Consider the following 23,530-nt stretch of genomic DNA (forward strand, 5'->3'; position numbering starts at 1 on the left):
AAATGCCGGTGAAATCCAATAACTCATCATCGTTAGAGCCGAACAGCAATACAACAGCAGCCACCACACCCTCGCCCACCATTTCCACCGGCAACAAGGCCATGTTGGGTGAAAAAGCCGAAACTCCACCCAAACCTAAATATTTACAACCCAAATCGGAATATCCCATGCCATCACGTCACTTCACCCTGAAGAGGCAAAAACGTGTTTCAGAAAATCGTTCCATTCCCATGAAAAAACGTTCCACCTCAATGCGTAAATCACGTTCCTTGGACACCGATCGAGCCTATTCCCTGTCCAGCATACAATCGCCGTTATGGGTTACCCTCACCAATGCCCGCACCATTGAAGAGCTATCAAGGGAGCAAATTTAAAAAATACAAAAAAAAAATAAAAATTATTTTCAAAATTTATGTTATTGTTATTCTATTTTGTGTCAAAATCTGTTTCAAAATATTGTGTGTTAGTTCTTTAAGGGATTGAAAATCTAAAAAAATACCTAAATTATTTAATTTTACTATAACGGAATTCTTGTATGTATGTTTATAACAAAAACTCAAAACGAAAATAATATTCATCTGTAGAAAAGAAATCATTGAAAATAAATCAAATTTAGAAAAAAAAAACACAAAATTGAGTTTTAATGAAAAAAAAATTTTTTTGGGAAAAATATTTCAAAACGCCATCTAGATTGAAAGATTCGGAATCAAATTTCACATTTTAAAGGACCAACTGAGCTCAGGATCCCTGTATAATACCCATGTGAAAATGGACAATATCGACCCACTCCATCATGTACCTCCCCCACAAAGTGTGAAAATTTTGAAAAAGATTTTCAATTTTTTTTTAAAAAAAATATTTTGAAAATTTTCAACATTTAAATGGTTGCACAATACAAGTATTTAAAAACAAAATCTATGGAAAATTCATAGCCTGTGAAGTATTTTATTGAAACCTTATGACAACGCCACCTAGCGTTCCATAGCCAACATTGTTATCTCGTGATTTTCGCTAAAGCTTTCCTATGACGGTTTGTGACTTAGCTACGGCAAATAACATAGAAAAGTTTCAAACAAAATACTAGTCTAGACAAAAACAAAAAATAAAATGTTCGGAAAATAGAAAAATTACTCCTCTAAAAACTTAAAGGACACAAAATATTATCCGGATATATTTTCTATAAAAAATATTATCCGGATATTTTTTCTTATTGAAAATATTTACCGCATAAATTTTTTTCTATAGAATATATTATCCGGATAATTTTTTCCATAAAAAATATTATCCGGATAAATTTTTTTCTATATAAGAAAATATTATCCGGATAAATTTTTTTTCGGTAGAAAATATTATCCGGATAAATTTTTTTCTACAGAAAATATTATCCGGATAACATTTTTTTCTATATGAAAATATTATCCGGATAAATTTTTTTCTATATAAGAAAATATTATCCGGATAAATTTTTTCTATATGAAAATATTATCCGTATACATTTTTTTCTATATAAGAAAATATTATCCGGATAAATTTTTTCTATATAAGAAAATATTATCCGGATAATTTTTTTTCTATGTAAGAAAATATTATCCGGATAACATTTTTTTCTATATAAAAATATATTATCCGGATAAATTTTTTTCTATATATGAAAATATTATCCGGATAAGTTTTTTTCTATATAAGAAAATATTATCCAGATAAATATTTTTCTATATAAGAAAATATTATCCGGATAAATATTTTTCTATATAAGAAAATATTATCCGGATAAATATTTTTCTATATAAGAAAATATTATCCGGATAAATATTTTTCTATATAAGAAAATATTATCCGGATAAATATTTTTCTATATAAGAAAATATTATCCGGATAAATATTTTTCTATATAAGAAAATATTATCCGGATAAATAATTTTTCTATATAAGAAAATATTATCCGGATAAATTTTTTTCTATATAAGAAAATATTATCCGGATAACATTTTTTTCTATATTAGAAAATATTATCCGGATAAATTTTTTTCTATATATGAAAATATTATCCGGATAAATTTTTTTCTATATTAAAATATTATCCGGATAATTTTTTTCTTTATAAGAAAATATTATCTGGATAAATTTTTTTCTATATAAGAAAATATTATCCGGATAAATTTTTTCTATATGAAAATATTATCCGTATACATTTTTTTCTATATAAGAAAATATTATCCGGATAAATTTTTTCTATATAAGAAAATATTATCCGGATATTTTTTTTTCTATGTAAGAAAATATTATCCGGATAACATTTTTTTCTATATAAAAATATATTATCCGGATAAATTTTTTTCTATATATGAAAATATTATCCGGATAAGTTTTTTTCTATATAAGAAAATATTATCCAGATAAATATTTTTCTATATAAGAAAATATTATCCGGATAAATATTTTTCTATATAAGAAAATATTATCCGGATAAATTTTTTTCTATATAAGAAAATATTATCCGGATAATTTTTTTTCTATATAAGAAAATATTATCCGGATAACATTTTTTTCTATATAAGAAAATATTATCCGGATAAATTTTTTTCTATATAAGAAAATATTATCCGGATAAATTTTTTTCTATATAAGAAAATATTATCCGGATAAATTTTTTTCTATATAAGAAAATATTATCCGGATAACATTTTTTTCTATATTAGAAAATATTATCCGGATAAATTTTTTTCTATATATGAAAATATTATCCGGATAAATTTTTTTCTATATTAAAATATTATCCGGATAATTTTTTTCTTTATAAGAAAATATTATCTGGATAAATTTTTTTCTATATAAGAAAATATTATCCGGATAAATTTTTTCTATATGAAAATATTATCCGTATACATTTTTTCTATATAAGAAAATATTATCCGGATAAATTTTTTCTATATAAGAAAATATTATCCGGATATTTTTTTTTCTATGTAAGAAAATATTATCCGGATAACATTTTTTTCTATATAAAAATATATTATCCGGATAAATTTTTTTCTATATATGAAAATATTATCCGGATAAGTTTTTTTCTATATAAGAAAATATTATCCAGATAAATATTTTTCTATATAAGAAAATATTATCCGGATAAATATTTTTCTATATAAGAAAATATTATCCGGATAAATATTTTTCTATATAAGAAAATATTATCCGGATAAATATTTTTCTATATAAGAAATATTATCCGGATAAATATTTTTCTATATAAGAAAATATTATCCGGATAAATATTTTCTATATAAGAAAATATTATCCGGATAAATAATTTTCTATATAAGAAAATATTATCCGGATAAATTTTTTTCTATATAAGAAAATATTATCCGGATAAATTTTTTTCTATATAAGAAAATATTATCCGGATAAATTTTTTTCTATATAAGAAAATATTATCCGGATAACATTTTTTTCTATATTAGAAAATATTATCCGGATAAATTTTTTTCTATATATGAAAATATTATCCGGATAAATTTTTTTCTATATTAAAATATTATCCGGATAATTTTTTTCTTTATAAGAAAATATTATCTGGATAAATTTTTTTCTATATAAGAAAATATTATCCGGATAAATTTTTTTCTATATATGAAAATATTATCCGAATAAATTTTTTTCTATATAAGAAAATATTATCCGGATAAATTTTTTTCTATATAAGAAAATATTATCCGGATAATTTTTTTTCAATATAAGAAAATATTATCCGGACAAATTTTTTTCTATATATGAAAATATTATCCGGATAATTTTTTTTTCTATATAAGAAAATATTATCCAGATAATTTTTTTTCTATATATGAAAATAATATCCGGATAAATTTTTTTCTATATTAGAAAATATTATCCGGATAAATTTTTTTCTATATATGAAAATATTATCCGGATAAATTTTTTTCTATATTAAAATATTATCCGGATAATTTTTTTCTTTATAAGAAAATATTATCTGGATAAATTTTTTTCTATATAAGAAAATATTATCCGGACAAGTTTTTTTCTATATAAGAAAATATTATACGGATAAATCATTTTCTCTATATGAAAATATTATCCGGATAAATTTTTTTTTGCTATATGAAAATATTATCCGGATAACATTTTTTTTCTATATAAGAAAATATTATCCGGATAATTTTTTTCTATGTAAGAAAATATTATCCAGATAATTTTTTTTCTATATATGAAAATAATATCCGGATAAATTTTTTTCTATATTAGAAAATATTATCCGGATAATTTTTTTCTATGTAAGAAAATATTATCCGGATAATTTTTTTCTATATAAGAAAATATCCGGATAAATTTTTTTCTATATAAGAAAATATTATCCGGATAAATTTTTTTCTATATAAGAAAATATTATCCGGATAATTTTTTTTCTATATAAGAAAATATTATCCGGATAACATTTTTTTCTATATAAGAAAATATTATCCGGATAAATTTTTTTCTATATAAGAAAATATTATCCGGATAAATTTTTTTCTATATAAGAAAATATTATCCGGATAACATTTTTTTCTATATAAGAAAATATTATCCGGATAAAATTTTTTTCTATATAAGAAAATATTATCCGGATAAATTTTTTTCTATATAAGAAACTATTATCCGGATAAATTTTTTTCTATATATGAAAATATTATCCGAATAAATTTTTTTCTATATAAGAAAATATTATCCGGATAATTTTTTTTCAATATAAGAAAATATTATCCAGATAATTTTTTTTCTATATATGAAAATAATATCCGGATAAATTTTTTTCTATATTAGAAAATATTATCCGGATAAATTTTTTTCTATATATGAAAATATTATCCGGATATATTTTTTCCTATATAAGAAAATATTATCCGGATAAATAATTTTTCTATATAAGAAAATATTATCCGAATAAATTTTTTTCTATATAAGAAAATATTATCCGGATAATTTTTTCTATATAAGAAAATATTATCCGGATAAATTTTTTTCTATATAAGAAAATATTATCCGGATAAATTTTTTTCTATATAAGAAAATATTATCCGGATAACATTTTTTTCTATATAAGAAAATATTATCCGGATAAAATTTTTTTCTATATAAGAAAATATTATCCGGATAAATTTTTTTCTATATAAGAAACTATTATCCGGATAAATTTTTTTCTATATATGAAAATATTATCCGAATAAATTTTTTTCTATATAAGAAAATATTATCCGGATAATTTTTTTTTCTATATAAGAAAATATTATCCAGATAATTTTTTTTCTATATATGAAAATAATATCCGGATAAATTTTTTTCTATATTAGAAAATATTATCCGGATAAATTTTTTTCTATATATGAAAATATTATCCGGATATATTTTTTCCTATATAAGAAAATATTATACGGATAAATAATTTTTCTATATAAGAAAATATTATCCGAATAAATTTTTTTCTATATAAGAAAATATTATCCGGATAATTTTTTCTATATAAGAAAATATTATCCGGATAAATTTTTTTCTATATAAGAAAATATTATCCGGATAATTTTTTTTTCTATATGAAAATATTATCCGGAAAATTTTTTTTCTATATATGAAAATATTATCTGGATAAATTTTTTTCTAAATATGAAAATATTATCCGGATAAATTTTTTCTATATATGAAAATATTATCCGGATAAATTTTTTTCTATATATGAAAATATCCGGATAAATTTTTTTCTATATAGGAAAATATTATCCGGATAAATTTTTTTCTATATAAGAAAATATTACCCGCATAATTTTTTTTCTATATATGAAAATATTATCCGGATAAATTTTTTCTATATAAGAAAATATTATCCGGATAACATTTTTTCTATATATGAAAATATTATCCGGATAAATTTTTTTCTATATAAGAAAATATTATCCGAATAAATTTTTTTTATACAAGAAAATATTATCCGGATAAATTTATTTCTATATATGAAAATATTATCCGGATAAATTTTTTTCTATATATGAAAATATTATCCGGATAAATTTTTTTCTATATAAGAAAATATTATCCGGATAAATTTTTTTCTATATAAGAAAATATTATCCGGATAAATTTTTTTCTATATAAGAAAATATTATCCGGATAACATTTTTTTCTATATAAGAAAATATTATCCGGATAAAATTTTTTTCTATATAAGAAAATATTATCCGGATAAATTTTTTTCTATATAAGAAACTATTATCCGGATAAATTTTTTTCTATATATGAAAATATTATCCGAATAAATTTTTTTCTATATAAGAAAATATTATCCGGATAAATTTTTTTCTATATAAGAAAATATTATCCGAATAAATTTTTTTTATACAAGAAAATATTATCCGGATAAATTTATTTCTATATATGAAAATATTATCCGGATAAATTTTTTTCTATATATGAAAATATTATCCGGATAAATTTTTTTCTATATAAGAAAATATTATCCGGATAAATTTTTTCTATATAAGAAAATATTATCCGGATAAATTTTTTTCTATATAAGAAAATATTATCCGGATAACATTTTTTTCTATATAAGAAAATATTATCCGGATAAAATTTTTTTCTATATAAGAAAATATTATCCGGATAAATTTTTTTCTATATAAGAAACTATTATCCGGATAAATTTTTTTCTATATATGAAAATATTATCCGAATAAATTTTTTTCTATATAAGAAAATATTATCCGGATAATTTTTTTTCAATATAAGAAAATATTATCCAGATAATTTTTTTTCTATATATGAAAATAATATCCGGATAAATTTTTTTCTATATTAGAAAATATTATCCGGATAAATTTTTTTCTATATATGAAAATATTATCCGGATATATTTTTTCCTATATAAGAAAATATTATCCGGATAAATAATTTTTCTATATAAGAAAATATTATCCGAATAAATTTTTTTCTATATAAGAAAATATTATCCGGATAATTTTTTCTATATAAGAAAATATTATCCGGATAAATTTTTTTCTATATAAGAAAATATTATCCGGATAAATTTTTTTCTATATAAGAAAATATTATCCGGATAACATTTTTTTCTATATAAGAAAATATTATCCGGATAAAATTTTTTTCTATATAAGAAAATATTATCCGGATAAATTTTTTTCTATATAAGAAACTATTATCCGGATAAATTTTTTTCTATATATGAAAATATTATCCGAATAAATTTTTTTCTATATAAGAAAATATTATCCGGATAATTTTTTTTTCTATATAAGAAAATATTATCCAGATAATTTTTTTTCTATATATGAAAATAATATCCGGATAAATTTTTTTCTATATTAGAAAATATTATCCGGATAAATTTTTTTCTATATATGAAAATATTATCCGGATATATTTTTTCCTATATAAGAAAATATTATACGGATAAATAATTTTTCTATATAAGAAAATATTATCCGAATAAATTTTTTTCTATATAAGAAAATATTATCCGGATAATTTTTTCTATATAAGAAAATATTATCCGGATAAATTTTTTTCTATATAAGAAAATATTATCCGGATAATTTTTTTTCTATATGAAAATATTATCCGGAAAATTTTTTTTCTATATATGAAAATATTATCTGGATAAATTTTTTTCTAAATATGAAAATATTATCCGGATAAATTTTTTCTATATATGAAAATATTATCCGGATAAATTTTTTTCTATATATGAAAATATCCGGATAAATTTTTTTCTATATAGGAAAATATTATCCGGATAAATTTTTTTCTATATAAGAAAATATTACCCGCATAATTTTTTTTCTATATATGAAAATATTATCCGGATAAATTTTTTCTATATAAGAAAATATTATCCGGATAACATTTTTTCTATATAAGAAAATATTATCCGGATAAATTTTTTTCTATATAAGAAAATATTATCCGAATAAATTTTTTTTATACAAGAAAATATTATCCGGATAAATTTATTTCTATATATGAAAATATTATCCGGATAAATTTTTTTCTATATATGAAAATATTATCCGGATAAATTTTTTTCTATATAAGAAAATATTATCCGGATAAATTTTTTTTCGGTAGAAAATATTATCCGGATAAATTTTTTTCTACAGAAAATATTATCCGGATAACATTTTTTTCTATATGAAAATATTATCCGGATAAATTTTTTTCTATATAAGAAAATATTATCCGGATAAATTTTTTCTATATGAAAATATTATCCGTATACATTTTTTTCTATATAAGAAAATATTATCCGGATAAATTTTTTCTATATAAGAAAATATTATCCGGATAATTTTTTTTCTATGTAAGAAAATATTATCCGGATAACATTTTTTTCTATATAAAAATATATTATCCGGATAAATTTTTTTCTATATATGAAAATATTATCCGGATAAGTTTTTTTCTATATAAGAAAATATTATCCAGATAAATATTTTTCTATATAAGAAAATATTATCCGGATAAATATTTTTCTATATAAGAAAATATTATCCGGATAAATATTTTTCTATATAAGAAAATATTATCCGGATAAATATTTTTCTATATAAGAAAATATTATCCGGATAAATATTTTTCTATATAAGAAAATATTATCCGGATAAATATTTTTCTATATAAGAAAATATTATCCGGATAAATAATTTTTCTATATAAGAAAATATTATCCGGATAAATTTTTTTCTATATAAGAAAATATTATCCGGATAACATTTTTTTCTATATTAGAAAATATTATCCGGATAAATTTTTTTCTATATATGAAAATATTATCCGGATAAATTTTTTTCTATATTAAAATATTATCCGGATAATTTTTTTCTTTATAAGAAAATATTATCTGGATAAATTTTTTTCTATATAAGAAAATATTATCCGGATAAATTTTTTCTATATGAAAATATTATCCGTATACATTTTTTTCTATATAAGAAAATATTATCCGGATAAATTTTTTCTATATAAGAAAATATTATCCGGATATTTTTTTTTCTATGTAAGAAAATATTATCCGGATAACATTTTTTTCTATATAAAAATATATTATCCGGATAAATTTTTTTCTATATATGAAAATATTATCCGGATAAGTTTTTTTCTATATAAGAAAATATTATCCAGATAAATATTTTTCTATATAAGAAAATATTATCCGGATAAATATTTTCTATATAAGAAAATATTATCCGGATAAATTTTTTTCTATATAAGAAAATATTATCCGGATAATTTTTTTTCTATATAAGAAAATATTATCCGGATAACATTTTTTTCTATATAAGAAAATATTATCCGGATAAATTTTTTTCTATATAAGAAAATATTATCCGGATAAATTTTTTTCTATATAAGAAAATATTATCCGGATAAATTTTTTTCTATATAAGAAAATATTATCCGGATAACATTTTTTTCTATATTAGAAAATATTATCCGGATAAATTTTTTTCTATATATGAAAATATTATCCGGATAAATTTTTTTCTATATTAAAATATTATCCGGATAATTTTTTTCTTTATAAGAAAATATTATCTGGATAAATTTTTTTCTATATAAGAAAATATTATCCGGATAAATTTTTTCTATATGAAAATATTATCCGTATACATTTTTTTCTATATAAGAAAATATTATCCGGATAAATTTTTTCTATATAAGAAAATATTATCCGGATATTTTTTTTTCTATGTAAGAAAATATTATCCGGATAACATTTTTTTCTATATAAAAATATATTATCCGGATAAATTTTTTTCTATATATGAAAATATTATCCGGATAAGTTTTTTTCTATATAAGAAAATATTATCCAGATAAATATTTTTCTATATAAGAAAATATTATCCGGATAAATATTTTTCTATATAAGAAAATATTATCCGGATAAATATTTTTCTATATAAGAAAATATTATCCGGATAAATATTTTTCTATATAAGAAAATATTATCCGGATAAATATTTTTCTATATAAGAAAATATTATCCGGATAAATATTTTTCTATATAAGAAAATATTATCCGGATAAATAATTTTTCTATATAAGAAAATATTATCCGGATAAATTTTTTTCTATATAAGAAAATATTATCCGGATAAATTTTTTTCTATATAAGAAAATATTATCCGGATAAATTTTTTTCTATATAAGAAAATATTATCCGGATAACATTTTTTTCTATATTAGAAAATATTATCCGGATAAATTTTTTTCTATATATGAAAATATTATCCGGATAAATTTTTTTCTATATTAAAATATTATCCGGATAATTTTTTTCTTTATAAGAAAATATTATCTGGATAAATTTTTTTCTATATAAGAAAATATTATCCGGATAAATTTTTTTCTATATATGAAAATATTATCCGAATAAATTTTTTCTATATAAGAAAATATTATCCGGATAAATTTTTTTCTATATAAGAAAATATTATCCGGATAATTTTTTTTCAATATAAGAAAATATTATCCGGACAAATTTTTTTCTATATATGAAAATATTATCCGGATAATTTTTTTTTCTATATAAGAAAATATTATCCAGATAATTTTTTTTCTATATATGAAAATAATATCCGGATAAATTTTTTTCTATATTAGAAAATATTATCCGGATAAATTTTTTTCTATATATGAAAATATTATCCGGATAAATTTTTTTCTATATTAAAATATTATCCGGATAATTTTTTTCTTTATAAGAAAATATTATCTGGATAAATTTTTTTCTATATAAGAAAATATTATCCGGACAAGTTTTTTTCTATATAAGAAAATATTATACGGATAAATCATTTTCTCTATATGAAAATATTATCCGGATAAATTTTTTTTTGCTATATGAAAATATTATCCGGATAACATTTTTTTTCTATATAAGAAAATATTATCCGGATAATTTTTTCTATGTAAGAAAATATTATCCAGATAATTTTTTTTCTATATATGAAAATAATATCCGGATAAATTTTTTTCTATATTAGAAAATATTATCCGGATAATTTTTTTCTATGTAAGAAAATATTATCCGGATAATTTTTTTTCTATATAAGAAAATATCCGGATAAATTTTTTTCTATATAAGAAAATATTATCCGGATAAATTTTTTTCTATATAAGAAAATATTATCCGGATAATTTTTTTTCTATATAAGAAAATATTATCCGGATAACATTTTTTTCTATATAAGAAAATATTATCCGGATAAATTTTTTTCTATATAAGAAAATATTATCCGGATAAATTTTTTTCTATATAAGAAAATATTATCCGGATAACATTTTTTTCTATATAAGAAAATATTATCCGGATAAAATTTTTTTCTATATAAGAAAATATTATCCGGATAAATTTTTTTCTATATAAGAAACTATTATCCGGATAAATTTTTTTCTATATATGAAAATATTATCCGAATAAATTTTTTTCTATATAAGAAAATATTATCCGGATAATTTTTTTTCAATATAAGAAAATATTATCCAGATAATTTTTTTTCTATATATGAAAATAATATCCGGATAAATTTTTTTCTATATTAGAAAATATTATCCGGATAAATTTTTTTCTATATATGAAAATATTATCCGGATATATTTTTTCCTATATAAGAAAATATTATCCGGATAAATAATTTTTCTATATAAGAAAATATTATCCGAATAAATTTTTTTCTATATAAGAAAATATTATCCGGATAATTTTTTCTATATAAGAAAATATTATCCGGATAAATTTTTTTCTATATAAGAAAATATTATCCGGATAAATTTTTTTCTATATAAGAAAATATTATCCGGATAACATTTTTTTCTATATAAGAAAATATTATCCGGATAAAATTTTTTTCTATATAAGAAAATATTATCCGGATAAATTTTTTTCTATATAAGAAACTATTATCCGGATAAATTTTTTTCTATATATGAAAATATTATCCGAATAAATTTTTTTCTATATAAGAAAATATTATCCGGATAATTTTTTTTTCTATATAAGAAAATATTATCCAGATAATTTTTTTTCTATATATGAAAATAATATCCGGATAAATTTTTTTCTATATTAGAAAATATTATCCGGATAAATTTTTTTCTATATATGAAAATATTATCCGGATATATTTTTTCCTATATAAGAAAATATTATACGGATAAATAATTTTTCTATATAAGAAAATATTATCCGAATAAATTTTTTCTATATAAGAAAATATTATCCGGATAATTTTTTCTATATAAGAAAATATTATCCGGATAAATTTTTTTCTATATAAGAAAATATTATCCGGATAATTTTTTTTTCTATATGAAAATATTATCCGGAAAATTTTTTTTCTATATATGAAAATATTATCTGGATAAATTTTTTTCTAAATATGAAAATATTATCCGGATAAATTTTTTCTATATATGAAAATATTATCCGGATAAATTTTTTTCTATATATGAAAATATCCGGATAAATTTTTTTCTATATAGGAAAATATTATCCGGATAAATTTTTTTCTATATAAGAAAATATTACCCGCATAATTTTTTTTCTATATATGAAAATATTATCCGGATAAATTTTTTCTATATAAGAAAATATTATCCGGATAACATTTTTCTATATAAGAAAATATTATCCGGATAAATTTTTTTCTATATAAGAAAATATTATCCGAATAAATTTTTTTATACAAGAAAATATTATCCGGATAAATTTATTTCTATATATGAAAATATTATCCGGATAAATTTTTTTCTATATATGAAAATATTATCCGGATAAATTTTTTTCTATATAAGAAAATATTATCCGGATAAATTTTTTCTATATAAGAAAATATTATCCGGATAAATTTTTTTCTATATAAGAAAATATTATCCGGATAATTTTTTTTTTTATATGAAAATATTATCCGGATAACATTTTTTTCTATATAAGAAAATATTATCCGGATAAATTTATTTCTATATATAAAAAATATTATCCGGATAAATTTTTTTCTATATAAGAAAATATTAATTTAATTTAATTTTTTTTCTATATAAGAAAATATATCCGGATAAATTTTTTTCTATATAAGAAAATATTATCCAGATAAATTTTTTTTCTATATAAGAAAATATTATCCGGATAACATTTTTTTTCTATATATGAAAATATTATCCGCATAAATTTTTTTTTCTATATAAGAAAATATTATCCGGATAAGGTTTTTTTCTATATAAGAAAATATTATCCGGATAAATTTTTTTCTATATAAGAAAATATTATCCGGATAAATTTTTTTCTATATAAGAAAATATTATCCAGATAAATTTTTTTCTATATATGAAAATATTATCCGAATAATTTTTTTTCTATATAAGAAAATATTATCCGGATAAATTTTTTTCTATATAAGAAACTATTATCCGGATAAATTTTTTTCTATATATGAAAATAATATCCGAATAAATTTTTTTCTATATAAGAAAATATTATCCGGATAAATTTTTTTCTATATAAGAAAATATTATCCGGATAATTTTTTTTCAATATAAGAAAATATTATCCGGACAAATTTTTTTCTATATAAGAAAATATTATTATAATATTTTTTTATATAGAAAAAAATTTATCCGGATAAATTTCATTCTATATAAGAAAATATTATCCGGATAAATTTTTTTCTATATAAGAAAATATTATCCGGATAAATTTTTTTCTATATAAGAAAATATTATCCGGATAAATTTTTTTTCTACATAAGAAAATATTATCCGAATACATTTTTTTCTACATAAGAAAATATTATCCGGATAATTTTTTTCTATATAAGAAAATATTATCCGAATAAATTTTTTTCTATATAAGAAAATATTATCCGGATAAATTTTTTTCTATATAAGAAAATATTATCCGGATAATTTTTTTTTTCTATAGAATAATTTCCTTTTTTCCGTTTAAAATTCCTTATAGGAAATTTCATGTTTAATATGAAATTTGTCCGAAAACGAAATCATCCCTTTTTTTTGCTTGTCTACGCCCTCTTCCCACCCCCTTCGCCTTTTGAACGCACCCAAAGCTGTTCACACTCACTCGACTTTTAATCCCAACAATTAATGAATTTCAATGATTCCGTACCGTTAACGCTGCTCGTTTTTTTTTTTTTTGTTTCTCTTCAGGACGCGTGTTAATAATCCTGATTTCCGAACATGATGCGGTTGCCATAATTCTTTGTTATTGTCTTTGGAAGGAAGGCACTTGGCGAAAGGCGTTGCAAAAACATGGGAAAAAGTATTAAAAAGTAATGGAGAAAAAATAGTTTTTCTTTCCAGAAATAGCCATGGCAAGGGAATGGTAATTAAAATTTAAACTTTTGGGCTTCGGGAAAAAAGGGGAAAATTGTGGAATGTTTTTGCAAAGAAAAAGGATGCATGAAATGTGGGTGGGAGGTGAAAAAAATTAAGAACAATTGATTTGTGGGTGTTAAAAAAATTGATGGAGGATGAATGGAAAAAGTAGGTCATAAAAATATTGGTGGTCAACCTAACCTTACTTTTTTATATTTTCTGTGATTTGATTTAGACACGTGCCGAAATTCAGAACATCAACACGTGTTGTTGCTCTTTTCAATTTTCAATATTTATTTTTGATATTGGATAAAAAAAACTCATACTTGGCCTTTGCCCAAATTATTTCCTCTTCGTGTTGACTTACACACGACAGGGGCTCACAAATCAACCCCTATTTATTGTCTTTTTTTCTTCCCAAGAAAGATAAATATTTTCAGTAATTTGCCCAACTAATTCGATTTTGATACATTCCCAACAACCCAGGGAGTTGTTTGGTGGCTGGTTTGAAGAGACATTTAAGCCGATTAGTGGGCCAATTAAAAGATAAAGGCCGGTCACAAGTCAAGAGAGCGGCGGGTGTCAACGTGTGACTTTGGAACAAAAATTGTCATTGAAATTTTAAATGGCAACTCTAATATCATTCAAGGTAAAGAGGGAGGGAGAGAGAGAGCAGCAGGTTCTCACATCATTTAGAGATTAAGAGCAAACTAAAAATCAAATATGATTATGACAGATTATTTGTTGACAGAGGACAACGAATCACATGTAGTGGTTATGAATATGAAATGAAGATGAGCTTCGGTGGAACGCAGGAGTCTAAGGAACGTGGGAATATGAATATTTTCCGTAGGTAAAAATTATACGGAAAATATTTTCATAGAAAACAATTTATCCGTATAATATTTTCATATAGAAAAAAATTTATCCGGATAATATTTTCATATAGAAAAAAAATTATCCGGATAATATTTTCTTATATAGAAAAAAATTTATCCGGATAATATTTTCTTATATAGAAAATAATTTATCCGGATAATATTTTCTTATATAGAAAAAAATTTATCCGGATAATATTTTCATATAGAAAAAAATTTATCCGGATAATATTTTCATATCGAAAAAAATTTATCCGGATAATATTTTCTTATATAGAAAAAAATGTATTCGGATAATATTTTCATATAGAAAAAAACCTTATCCGGATAATATTTTCATATAGAAAAAAATTTATCCGGATAATATTTTCATATATAGAAAAAAATTTATCCGGATAATATTTTCTTATATAGAAAAAAAAGTTATCCGGATAATATTTTCTTATATAGAAAAAAATTTATCCGGATAATATTTTCATATATAGAAAAAAATTTATCCGGATAATATTTCCATATATAGAAAAAAATTTATCCGGATAATATTTCCATATATAGAAAAAAATGTATCCGGATATTTTCATATATAGAAAAAAATTTATCCGGATAATATTTTCTTATATAGAAAAAAATTTATCCGGATAATATTTTCTTATATAGAAAAAAAAATTATCCGGATAATATTTTCTTATATAGAAAAAAATTTATCCGGATAATATTTTCTTATATAGAAAAAAATTTATCCGGATAATATTTTCTTATATAGAAAAAAAATTATCCGGATAATATTTTCTTATATAGAAAAAAATTTATCCGGATAATATTTTCGTAAAAAAAAAATTATCCGGATAATATTTTCATACAGAAAAAAATTTATCCGTCTCAATTTTTTTTTCTTTTAAAAAATTGTCCTTTTTATGATTCCAAATATCTCCACACTAGTAAACCTGCCGTGCTATTCCCATTAAGGGTTGTTTTCTTATCAGCATCCGAACACTCGTTGCTTTGTTGGCTTTTCAAATGGCAGTTAAGCTCCGCCCATCCTTGTGTGAGATGTATGCCCAGCAAGGTAGGGGGTGAGTTGTAAGGTGGTGTGAGTATGTGTAAAGAATTTTCGCACAAATATCATGGCCTCCACAGGATATAAGGACATTTCCAATTAGACTGTCGTCAGAGAAGGATCAAAGTCAAAAGGATATCAATTTTTTTGAAATAAATTTTTTAAAAAAATATATTCTCATCATGGCCTGGTCTGAAAGTGATGAAAGGCCTGGTAAGGTTTCCACCGAATTGGAAAGTGCAAAGATGGAATCCCCATCACCCAAAAAGGAGGTCCTGGGGACCTCAAGTGTTACTGGACGTGGCAAACCCCCAGCCTTGATAAATAACCAAGGTCATTTAAATCCAAAATTGGAAAATTTATCCGATGGCGAGCTGTCGGATTTTTCCCTCAATGATACCGAGGAGGATGAAGAAGAGTTTCGGAATTGTGTGCTGCTCAATGGGGCCGGAAGTGAAGGTAAAAATTTTCAGGGAATTCTTGAAAGGAAATTTTATTTAAAACGAATATCCTTTTTAGGTTCCTCCATTGGCCGCACTCCAAATATTTCACCCAGAAATGGTATTCCCATGTCGAATGGTGGCTCACCGCCACCCCTATCCTCCAGCTCCCTGATTCCCTCCGGCCCAGAAGTCTTTGATAAAAATGGCTTCCCCTTGGTGCGCAAAGTCTTCACCAACACCCGGGAACGCTGGCGTCAACAAAACGTGTCCAGTGCCTTTGCTGAGCTCAGGAAACTGGTACCCACCCATCCTCCGGATAAGAAGCTTTCGAAAAATGAGATCCTCAGATCCGCCATCAAATACATTAAACTTTTAACACGGGTCCTGGAATGGCAAAAGGAGCAGGATGAAAAATATCAGCAGGAGGAAAATGAGCCAAACAACAATAATCATGCGACTCCGGCGATACTCAATGGTCACCTAAATGGAAATGGGACCAAACGTTCTCTCAACACTTATTTAAGCGTTCCGGCGCCAGTCCCACCTCCGGCGGGTAATAATTTGCTGATGATTGCCCCAATGCCGTCGTTGGTAAATCATTTCATAAAAACCGAATTGGCCGATGTCCCCGAATCCTCAATGGCAGCGGGACGCCAAAATGGTTCGTCATCGGGGGTCATACCACAACCTCTTCCTTTAGTAAATGGCCGGAACTCTGGTAAAATTTTGAAAAGTTATAAACGTAAGTCTACGGAGGATATGACCAACAAGGAGGACAGGAAACGGAAGAAGGACATGGGAACTAATGGAGGTATTTCATCTTCCGGCGGGAAGCGGATTTAAGAGTCCGGGGATTTTAGTTTAAAAAATAGACATTTGGACTCACTTTAAGTGGGTCCATCGCACTTTGTGACAATAAATTTAGAAAAATAGCAAAAAATTAATTTTTGGGACATTTTTTTCATAGAAAAAAATTTGGGACAAAATTGGGACAAATTTTTGTTCATTAAAAATTGTACAATTTTTTCCACAGAAAAAAAAAATTGGGAGAAATGTTTTCCACAGAAAAAAAAAATTGGGACAAACTGTTTTTCTTGTAAAATAATTTGGGACAAATTGTTTTCCATAGGAAAAAAATTGTGACAAATTTTTTCCATAGGAAAAAAAATTGGGACAAATTTTTTCCATAGGAAAAAAAATTGGGACAAATTTTTTCCATAAAAAATAATTTGGGACGAATTTTTTTCCATAGAAAATAATTTGGGACAATTTTTTTCCCATAGAAAATAATTTGGGACAAATTGTTTTCCATAGAAAATAATTTGGGACAAATTTTTTCCATAGAAAATAATTTGGGACAATTTGTTTTCCATAGAAAAAAATTGGGACAAAATTGTTTTTCCATAGAAAATAATTTGGGACAAATTTTTTCCATAGAAAATAATTCGGGACAAATTTTTTCCATAGAAAATAATTTGGGACAAATTTTTTCCATAGAAAATAATTTGGGACAAATTGTTTTCCCATAGAAAATAATTTGGGACAATTTGTCCCATATTTTCATAGAAAAGAAACTTTATTCGGATAATATTTTCATAGAAAAAAACTTAATCCGGATAATATTTTCATAGAAAAAACTTTATCCGGATAATATTTTCATAGAAAAAACTTTATCCGGATAATGTTTTCATAGAAAAAAAATTATCCGGATAATGTTTTCATAGAAAAAAAATTATCCGGATAATGTTTTCATAGAAAAAAATTTATCGGGATAATGTTTTCATAGAAAAAAATTTATCCGGATAATGTTTTCATAGAAAAAATTTATCCGGATAATGTTTTCATAGAAAAAATTTATCCGGATAATGTTTTCATAGAAAAAAATTTATCCGGATAATGTTTTCATAGAAAAAAATTTATCCGGATAATGTTTTCATAGAAAAAAAATTTATCCGGATAATATTTTCATAGAAAAAAATTTATCCGGATAATATTTTCATAGAAAAAAATTTATCCGGATAATATTTTCATAGAAAAAAATTTATCCGGATAATATTTTCATAGAAAAAAATTTATCCGGAAAATATTTTCATAGAAAAAAATTTATCCGGATAATATTTTCATAGGAAAAAAATTATTCATCTCAAGTTTTTTTTCTTTTAGAAACAATTGTCCCAATTTTTTCATAGAAAAAAAATTATCCGGATAATATTTGCATAGGAAAAAATTTATCCGGATAATATTTGCATAGGAAAAAAATTATCCATCTCAAGTTTTTTTTCCCAATTTTTTTCTTTTTCATAGAAAATAATTTGGGACAACTTTTTTTTATAGAAAATAATTTGGGACAAATTGTCCGGATAATTTTTTTTCTATGAAAATATTATCCGGATAATTTTTTTTCTATGAAAATATTATCCGGATAATTTTTTTTTTTATATGAAAATATTATCCGGATAAATTTTTTTCTATATAAGAAAATATTATCCGGATAAATATTTTCCTATATAAGAAAATATTATCCGGATAAATTTTTTTCTATATAAGAAAATATTATCCGGATAAATTTTTTTCTATATAAGAAAATATTATCCTGATAAATTTTTTTCTATATAAGAAAATACTATCCGGATAATATTTTTTTCTATATAAGAAAATATTATCCGGATAATCTTTTTTTTCGATATGAAAATATTATCCAGATAAATTTTTTTTTTTTTCGATATGAAAATATTATCCAGATAAATTTTTTTTTTCGATATGAAAATATTATCCGGATAAATTTTTTTCTATATGAAAATATTATCCGGATAAATTTTTTTCTATATATGAAAATATTATCCGGATAAATTTTTTTCTATATATGAAAATATTATCCGGATAAATTTTTTTCTATATAAGAAAATATTATTCGGATAATTTTTTTTCTATATAAGAAAATATTATCCGGATAAATTTTTTTCTATATATGAAAATATTATCCGGATAAATTTTTTTCTATATATGAATATATTATCCGGATAAATTGTTTTCTATATATGAAAATATTATCCGGATAAATTTTTTTCTATATATGAAAATATTATCCGGATAAATTTTTTTCTATATATGAAAATATTATCCGGATAATTTTTTTTCTATATATGAAAATATTATCCGGGTAAATTTTTTTCCTATATGAAAATATTATCCGGATAAATTTTTTTCCTATATGAAAATATTATCCGGATAAATTTTTTTCTATATATGAAAATATTATCCGGATAATTTTTTTTCTATATATGAAAATATTATCCGGGTAAATTTTTTTCCTATATGAAAATATTATCCGGATAAATTTTTTTCCTATATGAAAATATTATCCGGATAAATTTTTTTCTATATATGAAAATATTATCCGGATAAATTTTTTTCTATATATGAATATATTATCCGGATAAATTGTTTTCTATATATGAAAATATTATCCGGATAAATTTTTTTCTATATATGAAAATATTATCCGGATAAATTTTTTTCTATATATGAAAATATTATCCGGATAATTTTTTTTCTATATATGAAAATATTATCCGGGTAAATTTTTTTCCTATATGAAAATATTATCCGGATAAATTTTTTTCCTATATGAAAATATTATCCGGATAAATTTTTTTCCTATATGAAAATATTATCCGGATAACATTTTTTTCTATATATAATCCGGATAATTTTTTTCTATATAAGAAAATATTATCCGGATTAATTTTTTTTTCTATGTAAGAAAATATTATCCGGATAAATTTTTTTTCTATATAAGAAAATATTATCCGGATAAATTTTTTTCTATATAAGAAAATATTATCCGGATAATTTTTTTTCTATATAAGAAAATATTATCCGGATAAGTTTTTTTCTATATGAAAATATTATCCGGATAAATTTTTTTTCTATATAAGAAAATATTATCCGGATAAATTTTTTTCTATATAAGAAAATATTATCCAGATAAATTTTTTCTATATAAGAAAATATTATCCGGATAAATTTTTTCTATATAAGAAAATATTATCCGGATAACATTTTTTTCTAAATGAAAATATTATCCGGATAAATTTTTTTTCGATATGAAAATATTATCCGGATAAATTTTTTTTCGATATGAAAATATTATCCGGATAACATTTTTTTCTATATGAAAATATTATCCGGATAACATTTTTTTCTATATAAGAAAATATTATGCGGAAAAAATTTTTTCTATAGGAAAATATTATTCGGATAAATTTTTTTCTATATGAAAATATTATCCGGATAAATTTTTTTTCCTATGAAAATATTATCCGGATAAATTTTTTTCTATATGAAAATATTATCCGGATAATTTTTTTTTTTATGAAAATATTATTCGGATAAATTTGTCCCAATTTTTTCCCATAGAAAATAAATTGGGACAAATTTTTTTCAATAGAAAATTTTGTTTTCCTTGGAAAATAATTTGGAACAAATATTTTTTCACGAAAACACATATTTTTCGCTCTCTCTTTATCTCTCTCCTCTCTTGCTTTGTATTTATTTTCCCTCAATAGCTCCGCCAATAAATCTTAACTTTATTATATCAACTTATTTGTCCCGAATTCATAAAAAAATAATAACAATTTGTTTTTTTTTTTATTTAGCCAAGCAAGAATTTACAATCTGGTCAGCAACTAGAAAGAGGAAAACACTGGTAGCAATAACAACAATAAATTGAAATCTGATTAAGATTATCACGATTCGAATACTGTGACTCCCTCTCTCTCTCTCTCTGAAAGGGGTGGGAGGAAGTGAGTTTTTGTTTTTTCCAAACAAAAATAGTTATGGAACTGATTAACCTGTAATCTTTTGCTAGATATTGAGCGTTTTCAATTTTTGCTACCAGAAAGCAAATCAACGCCAATGCCCATAACCGGAGCTAGATAACGGCGGTTCATGTGCAAAATCAAATCCAACAAAAAATTGAAAAAAAAATAAATAAAATCTTATCAGCCATGTTATGTGGAGAACAATTGAAAGAAAATATCGGAGGTATTGGAAATTATCAGACAGGGAAAGAGAGAGAGAGAGAGAGAGACAGAGAAAAAGGCCAACAAGAATTATTATCAAATTAAGGGGTGGGGTCGGAAGGTGGTTATCCCCTGCAACTGGGGTTCTTGGACAAAAGTGGAGATTACAAAATTGATGGGTGGAAAAATATGTTGACATTTTGGTCGGAAAGAAAAAAATGGTCGGATTTTGGGTCAATTTCAGATATTTTTATTTTCAAAATTTCATTTAGAATTGGAAAAGCCGGATTTCCTCTGATAAGTTTTGCCTATTTTAGCAAAATTTTCGCAAAAGAAAAATTTTGGTATAAATTTAAAAAAATTGGCATGGCAACCCTGCCCCCTGATCGATGATAAATGCGTGACGATAATATTGCTGATGGACAGTCGGGCTTCTTGTTGTTGTTGTTTTTTTTTTTTTTTTTTTTTTGAAGACCGATATTGTCAATGACTCGGCATGGCAGTCACGTCTTAGCCTTGGAGGCGATTAAACGGTAACGGTTATTTAAACGGACAACGAAGAGGAACGAAAAACCAGCAGCCTCATAATGGCGGAATATATTGTCTTGTCTGTGAGTGTGGTAGTGGGTGCGGTGGTGGGCCTCTTCCTACTGATCCTCCTACTGCTCCGCCTTAAATCCAAAATGATTTTCGGAATTTATCCTCGCAAGGGCCTCTTCTATCACCTGAAATATGTCATTGCCCTGGTGGTGTTGAAGCGAATGCGTTACAAATTCTATCATCGCAACGAAGAGGACCTCAACAAACAGGAGTATCTGCAAAATTTGGATAGACCCCAAGAGCTATCGGAAAATCCGAAATCCTATGATGTGGTCTCGTTTATGGCGGCCAACATAAAGGGGGAGAAATTTATGGTTACCCTGGAGCGTAGACGTCGTGGCATTATACGGGCCTGTATCTATATGTGGTTGCCCGACTATGGTCTCTTGGCCTCACCGAAATTGCCCGACATGTTGTATTTCACCACAGATGGTGACCAGGAGAATAATGAGTTTAAGGGCAATGGTTTCCACATCTATCCCAAGGAGCCCATGAAGTCGTGGTGCATCAAATATGAGGGTCCTTTGCAACAGGTGTCGGAGGGTAAAGAATTGCAGGTGAAATTGAATTTGGAATTCAATTCTACCTCATCCCACTTTGATTATAACCGGGATTTGAGCCCCGCCGTGATTGCCGACTCCATTGCCCGAGAGTCCTGGAATGAGGCCTTCTACATTATGTGTGTCAATGTGCATAAGTTCCTGGAGAAACGTACCCACTACGAGCAGAATGGTGAACTGCGAGGAGATCTGCAAATTGAGGGTGTGGGAGGCAAGGCGCTGAAATTGAACGGCTTCCGGGACCACAGCTTTGGAACCGATCGCTGCCTCTCCACCATTAATCGTTATGTTTATTTCTCTCTCTTCCTGGACGATGGCACCAGCATGGTGGTGGGTAATCTCTCCCAACCCTCCTTCTTTTTGTCCTCCCTCAAGGTGGGCTACATCTGCACCAAGGATGGCATTCACAAGCCCATAACCAAATGTAACTTCGAGCTCTACACCTATGGCGAGAAGGGTGTACCGCCGAATCATCAAAATTTCATTGTCCACACCGAGGAGACCAGCTATTTTGTTCAGATTCAAGTGGAAGACTGTGCCGTCCGTTACATGGGTGGCAATTGGGAATCGA

The 23,530-nt window shown here is 23.7% G+C and overlaps 3 protein-coding genes across 3 annotated transcripts in view; all 3 read left to right on the forward strand.

Annotated features, from left to right (window-relative positions):
- The first annotated feature begins 2 nt into the window (after positions 1–2).
- LOC105261437 (uncharacterized) lies at positions 3–547 on the forward strand. Its single transcript, XM_011297978.3, has one exon. The coding sequence runs from the start codon at positions 3–5 to the stop codon at positions 372–374; it is 372 nt and encodes a 123-aa protein (XP_011296280.2). The 3' UTR covers positions 375–547.
- Positions 548–16,502: 15,955 nt separating this feature from the next.
- Positions 16,503–17,618, forward strand: LOC101895464 (uncharacterized). The gene is made up of 2 exons (XM_005176781.3): positions 16,503–16,791; positions 16,852–17,618. The coding sequence occupies exons 1-2, from the start codon at positions 16,515–16,517 to the stop codon at positions 17,616–17,618; spliced, it is 1,044 nt and encodes a 347-aa protein (XP_005176838.2). The 5' UTR covers positions 16,503–16,514.
- Positions 17,619–22,305: 4,687 nt separating this feature from the next.
- Positions 22,306–23,530, forward strand: part of LOC101894637 (uncharacterized) — a 1,456-nt gene continuing 231 nt past the window's right edge. Inside the window, exon 1 of the mRNA XM_005176777.4 lies at positions 22,306–23,530. This exon is cut by the window's right edge and continues 231 nt beyond it. Coding sequence (XP_005176834.2) covers positions 22,387–23,530 — 1,144 coding nt within the window. The 5' untranslated portion in view covers positions 22,306–22,386.

The sequence above is a fragment of the Musca domestica genome, unplaced genomic scaffold (assembly GCF_030504385.1).
Source record: "Musca domestica strain aabys unplaced genomic scaffold, Musca_domestica.polishedcontigs.V.1.1 20, whole genome shotgun sequence".
Taxonomy (NCBI): Eukaryota; Metazoa; Arthropoda; class Insecta; order Diptera; family Muscidae; genus Musca; species Musca domestica.

What these genes read in the sequence shown, in the direction of transcription:
- LOC105261437 (XM_011297978.3), top strand. Translation starts at nt 3, where the DNA reads ATGCCGGTGAAATCCAATAACTCATCATCGTTAGAGCCGAACAGCAAT.
- LOC101895464 (XM_005176781.3), top strand. Translation starts at nt 16,515, where the DNA reads ATGGCCTGGTCTGAAAGTGATGAAAGGCCTGGTAAGGTTTCCACCGAA. An exon ending in CAATGGGGCCGGAAGTGAAG is followed by an intron (nt 16,792 to 16,851) that starts GTAAAAATTTTC and finishes TATCCTTTTTAG; the next exon opens with GTTCCTCCATTGGCCGCACT.